Source organism: Pantherophis guttatus, chromosome 13, assembly GCF_059756535.1.
Source record: "Pantherophis guttatus breed Tessera chromosome 13, ASM5975653v1, whole genome shotgun sequence".
Classification (NCBI taxonomy): domain Eukaryota; kingdom Metazoa; phylum Chordata; class Lepidosauria; order Squamata; family Colubridae; genus Pantherophis; species Pantherophis guttatus.
In genome coordinates this window covers 3,677,578-3,697,181 of record NC_142075.1, presented here as the reverse complement: position 1 = coordinate 3,697,181, position 19,604 = coordinate 3,677,578, and the positions used below count along the sequence as shown (strand labels likewise).

General features: G+C 44.6%; 1 protein-coding gene across 2 annotated transcripts in view; it reads right to left on the bottom strand.

Annotated features, from left to right (window-relative positions):
- ITGA11 (integrin subunit alpha 11) overlaps nucleotides 1-11,541 on the bottom strand; it is a 121,494-nt gene extending 109,953 nt beyond the window's left edge. Inside the window, exon 1 of one of the 2 annotated variants that reach the window (XM_034435488.3) lies at nucleotides 11,168-11,541. In XM_034435488.3, the coding sequence (XP_034291379.2) occupies nucleotides 11,168-11,219 (52 nt within the window). In that variant the 5' untranslated portion in view covers nucleotides 11,220-11,541. The remainder of the gene's footprint in view (nucleotides 1-11,167) is intronic. The other variant, XM_087877910.1, reaches the window with a different exon arrangement.
- Nucleotides 11,542-19,604: the final 8,063 nt, after the last annotated feature.

The following is a 19,604-nucleotide window of genomic DNA, read 5'->3' as shown; positions in this document are numbered from 1 at the left end:
CCTGGAATTTTCTGCCCAACTACACATCTAGCCAACATTTGCATAACAACCTTCTGCCCTAATGAACCATTTCTGAGGAGTTTCTAAAGGCAGTCCATTTAGGCTGGGCCACTGTGCTGAGCCATAATATTATCTGTTCAACTTTGCTTTAGCATAGTAGCTGAACCCATCCAGTTATGTTTTGTTCAAGAGATCATGATGAAGACAAACAATTGCTTAAAGCAACGTATAAGCACCTAATGGAAGCAGCTCATGTATTCAATGCAACTAACCAAACACACCTGGGTGGCCACATTTGCAGTAATATTACAGTTCTGACAGGTTTAAGGACATATACAGCACACTCTTTTACATGTGCAGAGGGAGGGAAAAATATATAATGCTTTTGCTTCAATCACCCAACAATGAGAGGTCTATCAAGGGCCTAAGCCCTAAGGGATACACAGCTCACATACTTTACCACTTATAGCATCCCAATTCTGATATATATTGCCTTCCCCTCCCACCCTCAAATATTTTCCATTAGCAATGGATGAAGGAATTTAAAAGAATGTGTAGTTGTTTGCTACTATATCTAATTTCAGCTGTATAACTGAATGAAAATGAAGGAGATCAAAGCAGTGCCTTGTCTTTGTCAAAGTGAAACAGAATTGGCTCAGGGATAAATCTTAACTGGAATTTTCAGCCAGCATTTGCCTAAGCATTTCCTATTTTTCTGAAAGTGCTGCTTTGGTCAAACGGCAAACAGAACACTATGTCTCCTGCAGTATGAGCTTGTTCTCTCCATTCAGATAGGTCAGGAAAGAACCTGTGCAGAATACCGAGGAATCATATCCTACCACTATAGAGCATTTTATATTTTATTATATTATAATAAAATTTATTTATTATATCCTGCCTTTATTATTTTTACAAATAACTTAAGGCAGCAAACATATCTGACATACTCTCCTATTTTCCCCACAACTTTTCCTATGAGGTAAGTTGAAAGAGAATGACTGGCCCAAGGTCACCCAACTGTCTTTCATGGATAAGGCAGGATTTAAACTCATAATCTCCTGCTTTCTAGCCTTAGCCCACCCAAAGATGTATCTTACACATTTGAATGGTGCCTACTTGGGGAAAGCAGCCCATGCAACTTGGATTGGTATATTGCTCTAAGCCAGAGGTTGTATATCAGATTGAGATATAAATCATAATTTGTAGAGAATGGCAGGAATCTTTTTCATGGACATCACAACATACAACCATACACCTGTGAGTCTCAATTCAAGAGACAGGAAGTTTAGAAGTCCTTAGGATGGAGCTCTCTAGCTGTGATGAGTAACTTGTGGCCATCCCACTGCATCACTCTCAATGAAATGATTTAACTATCCTACTTCTACAAGAATGCAGCTTCCACTCCTAATCTCCAAGATCAGGTGAAACCTGCATCACTTCACAATTGCTATGCTTGCAGGTGTTTTCAATCAGCAGCAAAAATGGTGGTACCAGAGCATTGAGCAACTGCTTCATTTTCTGAAAGCCTGAATAGTACAGCCACACGTTGCCAAAATCTCTGCTTCAGGTCTTCCATGGAAGATATCAAGGTTTCTTTCTTTTCTCTCACAGTAGCCTTAAAAACATTTGCTAATTAAAACAATGTAGTTTAATAGATAATGGGGGGCACAGTGGCTCAGCTGTTAAAGACACTGAGCTTGTCAGCTGGAAAGCTGACAGCTCAGGTTTAAACCTTAAGCCCAGAGTGCTGCACGACAGGGTCAGTTCCCATTCCTTGCCCCAGCTCCTGCCCACCTAGCAGTTTGAAAGCATGCAAATAAGTAGATAAATAGGTATTACTTTGGTGGGAAGAGGATAGCATTCCATGTGCTTCAGCATATAGTCGTGCTGGCCACATGACCCAGAAATGTCTTTAGACAACACTGGCTCCCTCAGCTAAGAATTGAGATGAGCACCAACCCCTGGAGTTGGAAACAACTGGATAAACAGAAGACTTTCCCTTTAGATTAATAGATATTCCGATAATCTTTCACAGGTACCACTGTAAATATAGAATGAGCCTCCTTTGAAACTCCCAATTTTGTTTTATTTGGGGGGGTGATACTTAACAATCAACTAAAGACAACATTTGAGACATTCTTCAACCTCTTTTAGCATTGAGCTACATAATAGCTGAACTTTAGGTTTGTTAACAAATCACCATAGCAACTCCTCAATACCAGAGATACATCCTGCTACTGAACCACCTCATAAATAGTTGAGGCACATACAATTATGAACAGTGAACACATCAGCAGTTCTGAACTTCATGTAGGGCCAGGCAAGTTCATGGAAAATGTGTGTGAATTACTTTCTGTGGGCATTTTGAACTGATGCACAGAGAAGGAGCTCTCAGATAGAGGTCCAGTTTCTGGACCATCCTTGGAAGGGTGCATCATAACTAATTATTGTGAATAATTATTGTATAACAAGCATTGTGGAGACTGTGATGTACTGATTTTAAAAAATTAAAATGCATAAGGTCTCCTGAATGTCATTAATGAAATATTAAGTACATAAAAGCAATAACTGTTTATAGATGTTAGAAGGAATATTGATATTTTCCTCACAAGCAACATTAGTAACAATTCTGACATTAAACCTCATAAATCTCATAACTACATTATAAATACTAATTTTGTACATAAAAGATCTCAATGCTTTTAAACGCACAGAACTATAAAATACAACCCTTCAATGACTGATTATACTGCATACCTGATTCAATTAACAAAATCTATCAATATTCAGATTATCTTTCTGGCCAAACTGATGAATATCAATCAATTCTAAAAAGTTTTCTGGTCAAACATTTTTTTTCCTTAAATGAAAATGATGCAGTTCCTTATTTTTAATTTTCTGCCACATACCGCACCTTAAAGAACCATCTTTTTACAAAGGACCTATGAGTCTTTTCCTCTTTAGAGGGCATAATTATTTTTGCTTCTGCTTGCAAAAATCCAAGCTGATTTGTAATGGCAACTTCTTTGCCTGTCTTTTATAAAATCTCATAGCAGCAGGATTAAAATATCCCACAGCACTAGATATCCCAATGATACCTCGAATCCAAGGTCATTCACAAGGAGTTGAAAAAGTGCATATGGCAGTTGTGACCATATGATCAAATGGTTTTTCCTTTTTCCCCCTTTGCTTTAAAAGACATTAAAAAGAGGAGGGCCATCTAGATGATTTTTAACCACACATCCCCACCCTGTGGACAGCCCTGCATGGGTCTTTTTCAAAAAGATATTTCTGCTCAAGATAAGCACATCTCTCACACTACCACCAAAGCAATGCTCAGATAGGAAGATCTTGAGCTTGGGCCAAGAAGAAAATATGAGAAAACATCTCAGATAAGCCTCATTCCAATTCACATGAAGATAAAGAGAGGAAGGAGGAAAATGTATTCAGATTCTGTTTTACAGTTGTTACAATAAAAGTGGTCCTGACCTATATGGCATCAGCTACCTGATCTACTCTAACTTGTAGGGCTGACAAAAACCAGTCTCATGTAACTGATTTTTTCCTACCAAATTGTCCATTTCAACCAGTTTGTTAATCCTCTTGAAAAATGGGCAAAGGGTACCTCAATTTCCCAGACCAGAACTATCAGGGTATGACTGTCTATGGAGATTCTCAGTCATCCAGGTCATGGTTGTCCTATAGGTGCTTTTTCAAAAGGCAACTAGATTTTCTTTGTTTTTGCTTGAAGACATTTTGCTTCTCACCCAAGAAGCTTCTTCAGTTCTGACTGAATGTGGAAGATGGAAGGATTTATATTCTTGCAGTCATCTGGTGGTTAGCACTCTTTCTGAGAGTCATTGAGGCCACTTGCCTCAGGGTCACCTGGATAGTGGAAAGAGCCCTGGTAGCGCAGCAGACTAAAAGCATGTTATTAACATCAACTGCCTGCAATTACTGCAAATTCAAATCTCACCAGGCTCAAGGTTGACTCAGCCTTCCATCCTTTCTAAGGTAGGTAAAATGAGGACCCAGATTGTGGGGGCAATAAGCTGACTTTGTATAAATATACAAAAGTATGAAGGCTTAACGCATTGTAAGCTGCCCTGAGTCTCCGGAGAAGGGCGGCATATAAATCAAATTAAAAAAAAAATGATGTGGAACCTTCTTGGAACTGCAGAAAGGATGGGGTTATAAACAGGAGATAGGTGGTGTCTTATCCCTCCCCCTCTGTTGAAAGAGGGCTGTTCAATCTTAATGTAGATGGCCTCTTTGACTCCTCTTTCAAACCAGGGGTCCTCTCTGTCCCGATTGTGGACTTTGCTGTTTTCAAGAATGACCTTTGTCTTTCAAATGCAGATGGACCACTGAATCTTGTTCTGATGGGTTTGTTCTCCTGTGTTGTGCCATGCATTTATGGAGTGGTTATTTTGTTCCTCCAATGCACATCTTGCTGCATTGTACTGCATATATCACATTGCTCAGTTTGTGTCTGGATCTTTTATCCTTGGGATAGACAAGCTTCTGCTTTAGTGTATTCTTGGGTTTAAAGTGTGCATGTATGTTGTATTGGTTGAAAATCCTCCTGAGGTTTCAGATATTCCTGCAATGTATGGGATGACAACGTTGCTTTGTTTATTGTTCCCTTCTTTGTCTGTTGCTCCTGCTGGGTCTTTTTTTGGATTTCATGAAGGCCCAGTTGGAATAGCCACAAGTTCTGAGGGCTTCCTTGATGTGTTTTACTTTCAGTCAGAACTGAAGAAGCTTCTTGGATAAGAAGTGAAACATCCTCAAGCAAAAACAAAGGAAGTCCAGTTGTCCTTTGAAAAAGCAGCTTTATGATATCAGGGTGTAACCTTAACCCCTTGCTGGGTAGACCATAAACTTCAAATAACTCTCTTACAACCTCTCCATGCACCTGCCAAGTCTCTGTTTACAGCCGATGTTGCTTTGGAAGGCTGTGCCAGTGGATTTACAGTAATTTTGTTAGAATGATTTGATTCTTCCCTGCATTGCCGCTCCACAACCACCAGAATCAAACTTGCTTTTGATTCCAGAGACAAGAAACAAACCACAGGCCATCAGTGATAGATTATCAGTATATCAAAATGCCCTTTAAAAAGGAAAGCACTCTAACCAGGCTGAAGGGGTGAATTTTGACCACAACCGGGTCTAGCTAAACTATGGGAAGGGAAATCAAACCTAAGTTTGGGGGGGGGGTCAGTCGCTCAGCCCAGCTGAAGCAGGGAGAAGGGGAGAAGGCCACCAATGAATAAAAATATATTTTATTTATTTTATTTTTTAAAATAAATTTTATTAATTTTTCAAATTATAATCAACACAAGACAAAACCATTATTTATACATACAAACAAAAACCATACATTTATTTTATTAAAGGTGCCCAAGGAAAGACATGGTTTCACATGGTGGCACAAAAACATAGTTTAAAAAATATAAAATGGGGGGGGAACCCCAATGCAATTCTGGCTACAGGCCCACAACACTTGGCTGAGGGAATTTCCCTCAGCCAGACTCCAACTGCTTCTCAAAGGGCCCCCAGCCCTTTCCCGCCAAATCTGAGAGTTCACTTCTTCTCCTTTATTGGCTGTCAGGGGGTCAGGTGACCTCCTCTGGGCCTAGTTTGTGATTTAAAGGGCCAGCTCAGCATCAGGACAAAGACAGTGGTGCGTTTCAAAATTTTTATTACCGGTTCTGTGGGCGTGGCTTGGTGGGCGTGGAAGGTGAAGGTTACTGCAAAATCCCCATTTCCTCCCAATCAGCTGGGACTCGGGAGGCAGAGAATAGATGGGGTCGGGACCAGTCAGAGGTGATATTTAGCGGTTCTCCGAACGACTCAAAATTTCTGCTACCAGTTCTCCAGAACTGGTCAGAACCTGCTAAAACCCACCTCTGGGCAAAGAGCTCTCTGAGAATCAAGCTATTTTCCAAGGCACCCAAAGGCCAGACAAGGAACAATGGATGGAAATTGAACAAGGAGAGATTCAACCTGGAAATAAGGAGGAATTTGTGAGGACAATCAACCCATGGAACAGAAGTTGCCTTCAGAAGTTGTGGGAGCTTCATCACTGGAGGCTTTCAAGAAGAGACTGGACTGCCATCTGTCAGAAATGGTGTAGGGCCTCCTGCTTGGGTGGGAGGTTGGACTAGATGACCTATAAGGTCCCTTCCAACTCCGTTAATATGTTAATATCTTAAAGTGGATTAACACTCAAATCCCCTGCGAGATGAGCAAATGGGGAGAGTGATTCCCACCTGCAGGACTCAGATATCCGGGAAAAGCCTAATCCTCCTTCCAGGTTTAAAGAGGGTAAACATCTTAAGAAGACATTTTGGTTGAAGCCAGGGAACCTAATCAAAATGACAAAGATTTCAATGCAAAAAACCTCCATGGAAAATCAAGAGATTTGGTAATTTTGGCAAGGTAAGAGAAATAAGAAAAGTGATGTCAAGCATCCTAAAAGCTAGGATTAAAAAAATACAGGTAGTCCTCATTTAACAACCACAATTGGGACCAATAACTCTGTTGTTAAGTGGGAAATTAAGCGACCACAACTGTGCTTACCTTCCCTTGCCCTTTGAAATGCTCACCCAGTGCCAGATAATGAGGAAGAAGGAAATTAATGTTTGGATTTACATTAATTGGAGGGGAAAGGATTAGAAGAGAGTAAGCATACACATTAAACCAATGTGCTGGCACTGGCAGCCATGAGCACACTAAAACAGCTTGGTGTAGTTCCCATTGTGCCCCTCTTACTCTTCTATAATCCCTTTCTCTGAAAGTAAGTTTTGGATGAATATTTAGATCAAAACCCCATTCACCTTTTTTTGCCTTGAATTTTTGCAGAAGAGGGCAGTCTTTCCATCTGGACAGATGGAGCCACCTCTTGCCTTAGACCACATAAAATTCCCCCCTCCCCATTTGCTATTTCAGGACTTTCTTTGAGATGTTACTTCATAGGTTATTAATTGCTTTTACTCCTGGCTGGGAAGGGTCTTCGACAGGGCAGCCCCCTGAGTTTTTCCAATTCAGCAATATATACAAATAAAATGAATACATTAATTAATAAAAATAAATAATTCCTGAGAATGAAAGAAATTTCTAAGGCTCATATGGTCCATAATTTTACTTCTGTGTAAACATTATTTTCAACAAATGTTTTAGAAATATTTATCTCCCAACCCTGATATATATATTCCCTAAAACCACATCAGCTGGGGAATTCTGGGAGTTGTAGTCAATGCAACATAAAGTTGCCAAGATTGAGAAACACTGCCGTAAAGTATTTGCGTTATTTATTGCATTCTCTGGAATGTCAAGAATTAGCATTTCCAAAACCTGCCAGCAAACCACCAAAATATGAATGTATAATTATTTCCGTCATTTTGGCACAAAAAAGCCAGGCAGGCAAACCATAGCTTGACATATTTAAATAAATTTCTTCCTCCTCCTTTGCAAAAAATATTTGACAGCACCCAAGAATCTACCCTGCAAATATATTACAAGAAAAACTGCAGTGGGAGAAACGCAGCATAGGGAAAAGGTGCCTGGGCTGGGGGCTGGAGGTGGGTGGTGAGCAGGAGGGGCTGCTGGGATCAGCCAGATGGCAGTGGTTGCTGCTGACTTTGCTACTGGCAGGCCTGAGTCTCCCGACTGGAGAAAATAGTCTGCCCCAGCTGTGTGTTTAGATCAGTGTATCTCAACCTCAGCAGCTTTAAGACATCTGGATTTCAACTCCCAGAATTCTGCAGATGGCCTTAAAGTTGCTGACATTGAGAAGCAGAGGTTAAGTTGGTGGCCTTTGAAGGTTGCCACCTTAGAAACAATGCCAACAGCAACAGTCTATATGGCCCTTCATTCAAACAGATGGACAGAATGAGGGAGTTCTACTCCCTGCCCAAGGCAGAAGCCTTTATCCCATCCAGGACAAGTAAATATCCAACCTTTTCTTGAAAACCTCCACTGACGGAGCACCCACAATTATGGAAGGCAAGCTGTTCCTTTGGTTAATTGCTTTCACTGTCAGGAAATTTCTCCTTGGTTCCAGGTTATATCTCTTTTTATGAACTTCAACCCATTGCTTCTTGTCCTGCCTTCTGATGCTTTGGAGAACAAGTCGAAATATTTAATAATTTTAAGGGATTTTTTTAATATTTGTATTATCTGTATTTTATCTTGGCTGTTCACCGCCCTGAGTCCTTCGGGAGTAGGGCGGTATAGAAATTTGATTAATAAATAATAAATAAATAAATAAGTCAACTCTCATCTCTATCACTGCCTGTCAAGTTTTAGAAGGTTGCTATCATGTCACCTTAATCCTTCTCTTGGTTAGGCTAGACATACCTAGTTCACTCGGCCATTCATCCTATGGTTTAGATATAAGGACTCCTGCCTTGGACAGACACCTCCCAGGTGTCTTCCAGTCCTATGATTCTATGATCTAGGACAGGTGCAGTGGTGAAATTAAATTTTTTTTACTACCAGTTCTGTGGGTGTGGCTTGATGGGCATGGTGTGGCTTGATGGGTGTGGCTTGGTGGGCATGGCAGGGGAAGGATAGTGCAAAATCTCTATTCCCACCCCACTCCTGGGGGACGGATATTGCAAAATCTCCATTCCCACCCCACTCTGGGGCTAGCCAGAGGTGGTATTTGCCGGTTCTCCGAACTACTCAAAATTTCCGTTACCAGTTCTCTAGAACCTGTCAGAACCTGCTGGATTTCACCCCTGGACAAGTGGGTAGAGGGAATGAGCCCTGGATACCTTTTTTACAACTCATGATCACCTCCCAAGTCCTATACCAGAATTTCTTAAATGATAATAGTTGGAGCTTATTGAAGTGGTCAAAAGAAACATAAAATCAGATACTTTTTCTCTGTGTGTTTTATTTCTCCCATAAATTGGATTATGAGGAGATCCTTCAATTTACATCCCTTCATTCTTCATTAAAAGAACCCTTTAGATCAGTGGTGGGTTGCTACCAGTTCACACCGGATTGGGCGAACTGGTAGCGGTGGCAGCAGGAGGCTCTGTCCACCTGCCCGGACGCTTCTGTGCATGCGCAGAAGAGCTGCATGTGTGCACGAGTGAACCGGTAGCAACGGGATTTGGAACTCGCTCCTGCTTTAGATATGTTCTTCATTCCTTTCATACCTCTTCAGACTCTCCCTGAAGCTCTTCCCCTGCTCACTGGAGGGAACCACAAAGATCACCAAGACCTCCCCATGCCCAACAAGCAATGCCAAGGGAGGACATTTGGGGTAGAAGTTCTCAAAAGAACCATCCACAGTTCCAGTCATTGTAATGCATGAGAAAGGAGTCCTTTCTCTGTGGGTCTCTTCCTCCCCCAAATGCACAAGCAGGCCTAATTATTGAAAGAGACAGGAAAGCAGAAGTGGACTGGGAAGTTTGATATATAAGATGTTTTATTGGGGCTGAAAAAGTATGCAGCCAACAATTAACACGGGTTAGTCCTGCAGATGTAAGTTTCTAAGTCACTGGTTTCAGATGGGTGGGTATGCAAATTGAATAAAACAAAGAAGTTGGATTTAAGTTTCTAAGGCAGTGTTTCTCAGCCTTAGAAGATGTGAGAACTGCAGCATGGCTGGCTGGGGAATTCTAGGAGCTGAAGTCCATACATCTTCAAGTGGCCAAGGCTGAAAAATTCTGCTCTAAAGAGGGAAATTCTGAGAAGCCCATTCCTAAATAACTTGGAGGAGAAAAAATTACTAGGTAGGAATATTACAGCAGATTGCCCAATTTTCTTCAACCCGGAACATCTATACGAATGAGGACATAGGCCATCCACTACCGATTCTATCAACCTTACAGCCCAGTCCACAATCCCTTGAGCGATCCTGGGTGGCCCCTGGTGACTCTGCCTTTACAGTCAGCTCTACTGGGGCTCCCAGAGGTGCCACAAAGTGAATGTAGTAACAAACGGGGAGCAAAATAAAAATAGACTTACACCCTGTTAATCGATCCCTTGAAATAATGCATCTCCAGACACTAAGCATGACGCATAAGCTTAAAATGTAAATGCAACTCGGTCTAATTGTTACTGTGGTGGTGACAGTGCAACGTCTTTAAACACTGAATCTGCGGAATTGCTGCCCCAGGAGAAAAAAGGCCAACCCTGAAATCAGCCTGGTGGCAAGCAAAACACAATCATTTGTCCACGTGGAAGCTCAGTCCCTCTCTAAGTCACAATTTGCTGTGCTTCAGCCTTCAAATTCTCCTCAGCCTGGTAAAAAATGAGGGGTCGTTTCAAATCAGTCACACAAATACAAACAGCAGACCTTCTCCAAAAACCACCACGTGTGCAGAAGACAATTTTCCACCCCTTTTGTTCTAAAGTCTCAGAAGACGGTGTTTTTGCTCCTTGAGTTGAAACTGAGCACAAAGAGATGTCAAATATAACAGAAAAAGAAAGAAAGAAAAGAAAAGAAAAGAAAAGAAAAGAAAGAAAGAAAGAAAGAAAGAAAGAAAGAAAGAAAGAAAGAAAGAAAGAAAGAAAGAAAGAAAGAAAGAAAGAAAGTTCTGCTTTCAGCCAGAACACCCCGCCTGCCCCAGCCCAGGCTATACAATGGTGTTTAAATTTGCAGGAACGCGGCCAATAATAAGTTGAAATTTCACCCTCTCCTCCCTCCTCTGTAACTTAATACGCTGCCTTCAGCTGTGCATCGAACCCATATGTGGGGGCCAAGCTGCCTCTTTAAAAAAAAAAAAGAATCATGAGACCCTGAAAAGGTGGCTCCGGCAAATTTTATTAACCTAAAAGCCTCCAGTGAGGACCCAGACTCTGAATGAGCAGAAGCATTTAAGAACGCCATCCTTTCCCTCCTTTGGCCAAGGAAAGTATCAAAAGCAACAAATTGAAATATCGCAAATGGGGTCCAGCTGCCAAACGCCAAAGCTGCAATGCAAGAAAGAGGGAGAAAAAGAAGGAGAAGTAGCTCCCTCTTTCCCCTTTCTGCCTTTTGCAAAAAAAAGGAGCATCTCATTCAAGCCTCGTGGAGAGGCATCTGTCAGGGAATAAATAACCGAGCAAGCAAACCCACCTTCCTGCCACCTGTATCACCTTCTCCCTCCCAGCCAGGTCTTCTTGGCAAGATTCATGGGAGGCTCCAGAGATTAGGCAGGCTTACCTGTCAGGAGGCTAAGAGCCCAGGCCACCACCACCCCTCGGCAGGCCTCCATGGGGAACCCAGAGACGTCCAGTGCTGCCTGGTCAGACCATGCACAGAAGGCTCCAAAGCCAAGCAGAGGTCCAACTCGGTGAAAAGCAGCCTGCTTATCCCACAAGTCTCTTCCCACTCCTGACAGAAGCAGCTCTCGAAAGGAAGTGGGAGGGACGGGGCTGTAGGAGGTGCAGGAGCAGAGAAGCGGAGTGGGATGTGGTGGCTAGGAGCAGAGGCTCAGCACCCGGGGCTGTGCCAGCAGCAGGGATTCCCCCAGCCTTGGCTGTCAGAAGCGGCAGGCTTCTTCGTGGAAAGCACTCCAGCCAGGACTCATCTGCAATGGCAAAACAAACTTTTCCTCCTAAGCAGCACTCGCAATTTTGAGGTGCTCTTGCCAAGAAGGAGACCACGAAAACATTGAGTATCGTATTATGTGGTTGGAGGGGGGAGGGGATGGGGGGGAGAGGAGGGAGCATTTACTCCGAAAAATTGGAAGTGAACCTGCCAAATTTGAACTGCTTTCTTCAAACAAGTCAGTATTTTCAAGTGATCAATCTGACCATTTTCGATTGAAGATTTCAAAATGAATTTTTAGATTTAGACAGCCTCTTTGTCAGTCACCTATTTTCAGTCAGCAGGTTCAAAGTGACACCCCTTTGTCTCTTTGCTGAGTTACAGATTTTTGAGCTGCTGCAAAAATCTGCCACTTCTTCTAAATTGCTTTTATTCCAACAAAAGTTTGGTCAGTTCCAACAAAAGCATCTTTCTACTATAAATCATTCTTTCACCAGTTGCTGCGGGACCCAAATATTCTGCAGTCCCTCAACAAAATTATTAAAAAATCCCATCAAAAAGATCAGATCCTTTCTTAGGGTGACTGAGCAAAATTTTGCCTAACAGCTATACTACTATACAAGAGAAAAAAATCACTAATGGGTGAACAAAAAAACAAGATGAACTGAATAAAAATGCATGTAATCCAATACTAAAATATTATGAAAGAAACTCTAAAAGACCTAAATGCTAAATTATCAAGTATTTAAAATACCAAAAAGCTAGAATATTGAAATTCTCCCTCAAAAAGCCGTTGCATCAAGGAAGCATCTGAGAACGCTCATTGTCTTCGAGGCGATGTGTAATGTTCAAGGTGTTGGACTAACAATGGGAAGCCCAAAGTTCAGGCTGACCCTCATTTAGGAAAACAAAATGAGCCTTGGTGACGTAGTGGACTAAAGTGCTGTTAAGTAGCACCAGCTGCCTGCAATTACTGCAAGTTCAAATCTCACCAGGCTCAAGGTTGACTCAGTCTTCCATCCTTTTGAGGTAGGTAAAATGAGGATCCGGATTGTGGGGGCAATAAACTGACTTTGTATAAAAAAAGAACACCGCTTGGGGGCCCCGAAAGCCCTACTAAGCAGGTATATACAAAAGTATGAAGGCTATTGCTTAACGCACTGTAAACCGCCCTGGGTCTCCGGAGAAGGGCGGCATATAAATCGAACCAATAAATAAATAAATAAATAAACTCCTTGGGTGACTTTAGGCCAGTCTCTCAGCCACAGGGCTGTTGTGGGAAAAATGCTGGAGGAAAACACATGCCTTCATAACCGGAACTCTTGGAAGAAATATGAGGTGCAGTACTCCGAGGCCACGAGCTTGTCTGAACTTTTTTGCTTTGCATTATCATAGTCATCATTATCTTTATCTTCCTGGGTATTTTCCTTAGTTTGTGCAACAAATTGTGCAGTTTACAAGATGTAAAGTTTACCAAGTTCGTCAAAAACAGATCATGCCAAACAAATTTTATTTCATACTTTGACAAAATGACTAAATTAGTGGATCAGTGAAATGCCATGGACATAGTATACTTAGATTTCAGTAAAGCATTTGATAAAGTAGATCGCAATCTACTTCTGGGTAAGCTAGAAGAATGTGGGTTAGACAGCACCACCACCAGATGGGTTTGTAACTGGCTTACAAACTGTACCCAGCATGTAATCCTCAGCAGAACTACATCCACATGGAGGGAGGTAAGCAGTGGGGTATCCCAAGGTTTGATCTAGACAAGGGAATAGAAGGGGAATTCATCAAATTTGCAGACAACACTACAGTAAGCTAGCAGAAATAGCCCACACCTCAGAAGGCAAATTTGAATCCTGGGCCTTATCTAACAAAATAAAATTCAATGTAGATAAAAGTAAGGTTTTACACTTAGGCAAGAAAAACCAAATGTATAGGTGCATACTAGGTCAAACCTGGCTTAATGCCAGCAACCGTGAGAGGGATCTTGGAGTCCTAGTGGACAATCACTTATATAAGAGCCAGAAGTTTGTGTGGCAGCAGCCAAAATGCAATCTTAGGCTGCATTAATAGATGGATAGAATCAAGATCATGTGAAGTTCTAGTACCTCTTTAGAATGTCTTAGTAAGACCACACTTGGAATACTGCAGTCATCCAGTTCTGGTTACCACAATTGTTAGGTTGGGTGAATGAGGACGCAGCAAGCCAGGCAGTGAGTGACAACAGCTCTTTATTGTAGGGTGAGAACCGAGCGACTAACCAGGGGAAACAGCTCCCTTTATATACCTTGCAGCTGTGGTGGTCAGCCAATCAGCTGACGGTCAGTTAATTCAAACTGCCCGCCCAAAATCTACATACATAACACTCCTCCCCTCCCAGAAGTCACTTGGGGTGGACATTAGCATACAAAGTCTCTCAGGTGACCAGGGCGTGTCTGCACCCTAGTTGACCTGCGCAGTTCAGTCGGAGGTGTGGCATCGAGCAGGTCGGAGGAACTCCCTGTTTCTCCCTGCTCCGCCAATGGAACCTCCGAGAATTCATTGTGGGCGGCGACTTCTGCGGCTGGTCAATCTTCCGCAATGGGGCAGCGCTGGATCTCGGGGCCGACAGCTAAGTCCTCCGCTAGACTCAGGTTTGAGTTAGTTCGAGAGTCCTGGTGGTAGTTAGGGAGCGGTTCGTCAAATGCGTCTTCTGTGTCGGCGGTCCAACGCTTCTGTAGCTGGTCAATGTGTCAGCGCCAAATCCTCCCATCTCCCATGTCTACCCTATATGACTTGGGCCCTGTTACCTCTATGATTGTCCCAGTTTCCCAGAGGGGTCCGTTCCCGTAATTCCTAGTGAAGACTGGCATCCCTATTGTAAACTCCCTCAGTCTTTTTTCTGCCCCTCTGAAACTGTCAGGGGAATAACTGGGGTGTAGCCTGTCTAGGACTCCTCGGAGCTTCCTCCCCATCAGAAGTTCCGCCGGGCTCCTGCCTGTGGCAGTGCATGGTGTGGCGTGTTGGGCCATCAAGAATTTATCTATCCTCTCCTGCCAGTCCCCGGGGCCTAGGCGTGAGATGGCTTCCTTAGTAGTTCTCACAAATCTCTCCGCCAATCCATAATTAGCCAGATGAAATGGGGCGGAGAGGACATGTCTGATCCCCAACTCTGCTAGGTATCCCTCAAACTGCGTGGCCGTGAACTGGGGCCCATTATCTGAGACTAAGGTGTCCGGTAGGCCATGGTGGCGAACAACTGCCTTAGCTCCCTAATGATGGCGTCGGTGGTAGTGGTTTTCATGAGTCTGATCTCCAACCACTTCGAGAAGGCCTCCACTATGATCATAAAAACTTGCCCATGGAATGGGCCAGCGAAGTCTATGTGGATCCTGGACCAGGGACCCTGGGGCCGTTCCCATTCCGTGACTGGTGCTGTGGGGAGGGTCTGGCCTAGACTCTTGGCAGGGTTGGCACTTCCCCACCCACTCAGTGATGTCTTTATCCATTAGGGGCCACCATACATAACTCCTAGCTAGCCCCTTCATTCTTACAATCCCGGGGTGCCCCTCATGCAACAGCTTTAAGACTTTTTCCCTTAGACACAAGGGAACAATAACCCGATTGCCCCACAAAAGACAACCCCCTTGCATTGTCAGCTCGCCCTTTTTGTTTGTGAAATGTTTGAATTCCCTGCCATTAGACTTTTCCGGCCACCCCCTCGTGACCCAACTTGTTACTTTCCTAATCACGTGGTCTCTGGTTGAGGCTCTCACTACCTCTGCTGAAGTGATGGGCCCCGAGTCCAAGATGTCAATCAGCAGGACTGGAACTCCGGGTGTGGGGTCCTCTATCCTGTCTGGTAATGGGCAATGGCTGAGGGCATCGGCGTTGCCCATGCTCACCCCTGGTCGATGTACCAGGCGATAGGAGTATGCTGCCAGGAAGATGGCCCAGCGTGTCATCCTGGGAGATAGGGTTGCCGGGGTGGGTCGGTCCCCTGCGATGAGACCCAGAAGGGGGCGATGGTCTGTGATGAGTACGAAGTCTCTGCTGAACAGGTATTCTTGGGGACGCATCACAGACTAGCACTAAGGGAAGCATAGAATTGTATTGAATTAGGAAACTCTCGGCCGACAGGAGTTTCTTTACAGCAGCAAATGCTGTAGCTTCAGCCTTCCCCCAAACCCATTTGGACTTTTTTGCCAACAGTCTGTGTAGTGGCTCCACTACTGTTGCCTTGTCCCTTAGAAAAATTGCGTAAAAGTTCAATAGTCCCAGGAAGGCTTGTAGTTCCACCTTATCTTTGGGGGTGGGAGCCTCTCGGATTGCCCTAATCTTGCTTTTGGTGGGGTGTATGCTGGTTCCGTCTACCCCAAGAGCTCCACGGAAGGGACTGCGATCATGCACTTGTTGCATTTGACCCTGAGTCCTGCACCCCTGAACTTCCCTAGGACTTGTCTCAGCCTTTCCCCAAGCTGCTGTTCGTCTTCTGCGGTAACAAGCACGTCATCGAAATATGGGACCACCCTGGGGATCTCCTGTAACAGTTGCTCCATGGTGCTCTGGAATAGTCCTGGAGCTATGCTGACTCCGAATTGGAGTCTGATACACTTGAAGGCACCTCTATGCGTTACTATAGTTTGTGCTTCTGCGGTAGCGCCATCTACCGGCAGCTGCTGGTACGCCTATGCAAGATCGAGTTTAGCAAAAATCTTGCCTGGGCCTAGGGAATGCAGAAGGTGATGTACGATCGGAACCGGATAGGCGCTCTGCTGCAGGGACTTGTTGATCGTACATTTGTAGTCAGCGCAGATGCACACAGACCCATCCGGCTTAACGGGGGTCACAATTGGGGTCTCCCACCGAGCATGATCGACTGATACTAACACCCCCTGCTTTATCAATTTGTCCAATTCCACGTCAATCTTGGCTTTAGGGCAAATGGTACCCTCCTTGGTTTCAGCCTGATGGGGGCAATGTTGAGGTTGAGGTTGAATGAGGTGGGGTCCCCACATATTTGCCGACCCGCTCGTCGAACACGTCCTGGAACTCCTGCATCAGGTCGTCCTTCAGGGTGCTTCACACATTGTGGACTCCGGTGAATCCCATGCCCAGGGCTCTGAACCAGTCCATCCGACGGTGAGGGGAAGCTTCTCCCGGAATTCCCCGTACTCTACCTGGAACTCGCCGATTCCTTCCACGGGGATGCAGTTCCCCTGGTAATCGCGCAGTCCCAGCCGCTGGTGCCATAGTTGCCATCTCTGGATGCTGGGGACAGCCTTCTTTAGCTTGTCCCAGGACATGATGGTAATGGGGGATCCAGTATCGATCTCCATTACACACTTCTGCCCCTCGATGCCGACCGTCGTGTAGGTCTTCTCCCTGGGGGACGTGCAGGTCCAGCCGATTCGGATGGTGCAGGCCTCGAGATCCTCAGATTTCGCGCTTTTCTGGTAGCCGCCCTTCTGATTGGTTCTTGTCCACTGCGCCATCTCTGATTGGCTAGCGTTGCTCCGTGGCTTGTAATGGTGGTTTTGCTTCGCTCTGCAGACTCTGGCGATGTGCCCCTTCTGCTCGCATTGCCGGCAAATGGCGTCTCGGAACTTGCAGGTCTGGCACGGATGGGGTCCCCCACAACTCACACAGGCATCTCGTTGACCTTGCCGGTTCTGCCGCTACTGTTCGGTCCTGTAGACCTCTTCGTCTGACTCTCCCTCACTCCCCGTTCCCACACTTTTCTGGTGAACCGGGGTTGACTTCTGTGCCATTCTGCTCTGCGACGTCCCCTGTAGTCTCTCGGCTGCCTTGGATGAGGATTCTTGAGCCCTTGCCTCGTCCAGTGCGATGTGTAGCGTGAGATTTGTCTTTGCGAGCAACCTCCTCTGCAAGCGAATATCTCTCACTCCGCAGATTAGTTGCTCTAGTAGCATCTCATTGAGGTCTCTGTACTCGCACTGGTTTGCGGCCTTACTCAGGGCAGCAACGTACTCGCTGATCGATTCTCCCTCCTGCTGCAGCCGTTGCCGGAAGTCGAACCGTTGGACGTACTTCGATGGCGTTGGGGCATAGTGGTCCTTCAGCAGTGTCTGAAGCGTCTGCCACGAGATGGTGTGGACTGAGTTCAGTTCCGACAGGGCCTCAGCCATATCGAACACCTTGGCTCCACAGTGGCTCAGGAACAGGGCTTTCTTCCGTACGTCGAGCAGCCCTTGCTGGTCGCTGGCCACGAGGAAGCATTCAAAGCGGGACATGTAGGATCCCCACTTTTCTTCTGCAGGGTTGAAAGGCACTGGCGGCACGTATGTAGACATCTTCGGTAGATTCTCCCAGTGCTCCGCTCGCTCGCCTGGCTGGATTTGGGTTTGCAGCTCTCTTGTCGGCTCATGACTTCAGCTCTTTCTGTGGCTTCTGGCCTCAAGATCCCACCTTCGTCGCCAATGTTAGGTTGGGTGAATGAGGACGCAGCAAGCCAGGCAGTGAGTGACAACAACTCTTTATTGTAGGGTGAGAACCGAGCGACTGACCAGGGGAAACAGCTCCCTTTATATACCTTGCAGCTGTGGTGGTCAGCCAATCAGCTGACGGTCAGTTAGTTCAAACTGCCCGCCCAAAATCTACATACATAACAACAATATTAAGAAGATGTTGAGACTCTAGAAAGAGTGCAGAGAAGAGCAACAAGAATGATTAGGGGGCTGGAGGCTAAAACATATGAAGAATAGCTACAGGAATTGGGTATGTCTAGTCTAATAAAAAGAAGGATTAAGGGAGACATGATAGCAGTCTTCCAATATTTGGGGGGCTCCTACAAAGACAAGGGAGTCAAACTATTTTCCAAAGCATCAAAAGGCAACACAAAAACAATGGCTGGAAACTAACCAAGGAGAAAAGTAACCTGGAACTAAGGAGAAATGTCCTAATGATGAGAGCAACCAACTAATGATATACTGTAGCTTGCCTTGTGGGACCTCCATTAACTGGAGGCTTTCAAAAAGAGATTGGACAACCATTTGCCTGAAATGGTATAGGGTGTGCTGCTTGAGCAAGAGGTTGGACTAGAAGACGTCCAAGGTCCCTTCCAATGCTATTATTTTGTATACTATGTTCTATCTCCTTTTTTCTGAACACGATGGAATTAGTTTTGTTTGATCTGACTCAGTGTTGACTCCTGGCAACCCTGCAATTTTCTTGGCAACATTTTCCAGTGGTTTTGCCTTTGCCTCCTAGGGAGGGCCTGCCGTCACCCAGAGAAGGAGAGGAAGAAGTACACGGCGTGAACTTGCACTGTTAGGAAATTTAAAAATTAAACCTCTTTAATTTTATATTACATGACCTGAAGATCACACAAGTAACTGCATTCCAGCAACAGCTGAGATGCCTTTTCTAACTGAAAGCCTATCGGGAAGAAAGTTTTGGGTCTGGTATCTGGCTTCATTACAGGCCAAACCATGGGTTTGTTGCACTTTGGACCTTTGATCCATGTCTACAAACAAGCCACTTCTCCCAGATGGTCAGCTTCAGAGGGAGCAGTTTTTTCTTGAGGAGTTTAGCAGAGACTGAGATTGCTGCAAGCTCATAATTTTGACATTTTTTTCTGAGTTAGCTGAAGATGATGATCTTAGACAAGGAATTTCTGGACCAAACTTAATATTGGTTCCATTTTTAGGCTGGTTGACTGATCCTTTTGGGAACTGAAACACATGCATGTGTCCTTGCATAATCCCAAAGGTGCTTTTTCAGGAGGCAACTGGACTTTTTTGTTTTTTCTTTTGAAGACGTTTCACTTCCCATCCAAGAAGCTTCTTCAGCTCTGACAGGTTAGTGGGGAATGGAAGGATTTATACTCCTTGCAGACAGCTGGTCATTTGCATCCTTTTAGAGGGTCATTGGAGCACTTGGAGGTTTATCTGTGTCCTTAGGGTCACCTGAGTGGTGCTCCTGGTTCCTGTAGTACTGTAGTATCATCTCCAAAAGAAAAAATAAGGAAGTCCAATTGCCTCCTGAAAGAGCACCTTTGGGGCAACCATGACCTGGAGAATCTCTACAGACTTTTAGTCCTTCCATAATAGACACCTGGAGTGCCGATGAGGTAGTTATGCTTGTCATAGTAATAAAGGTAGAA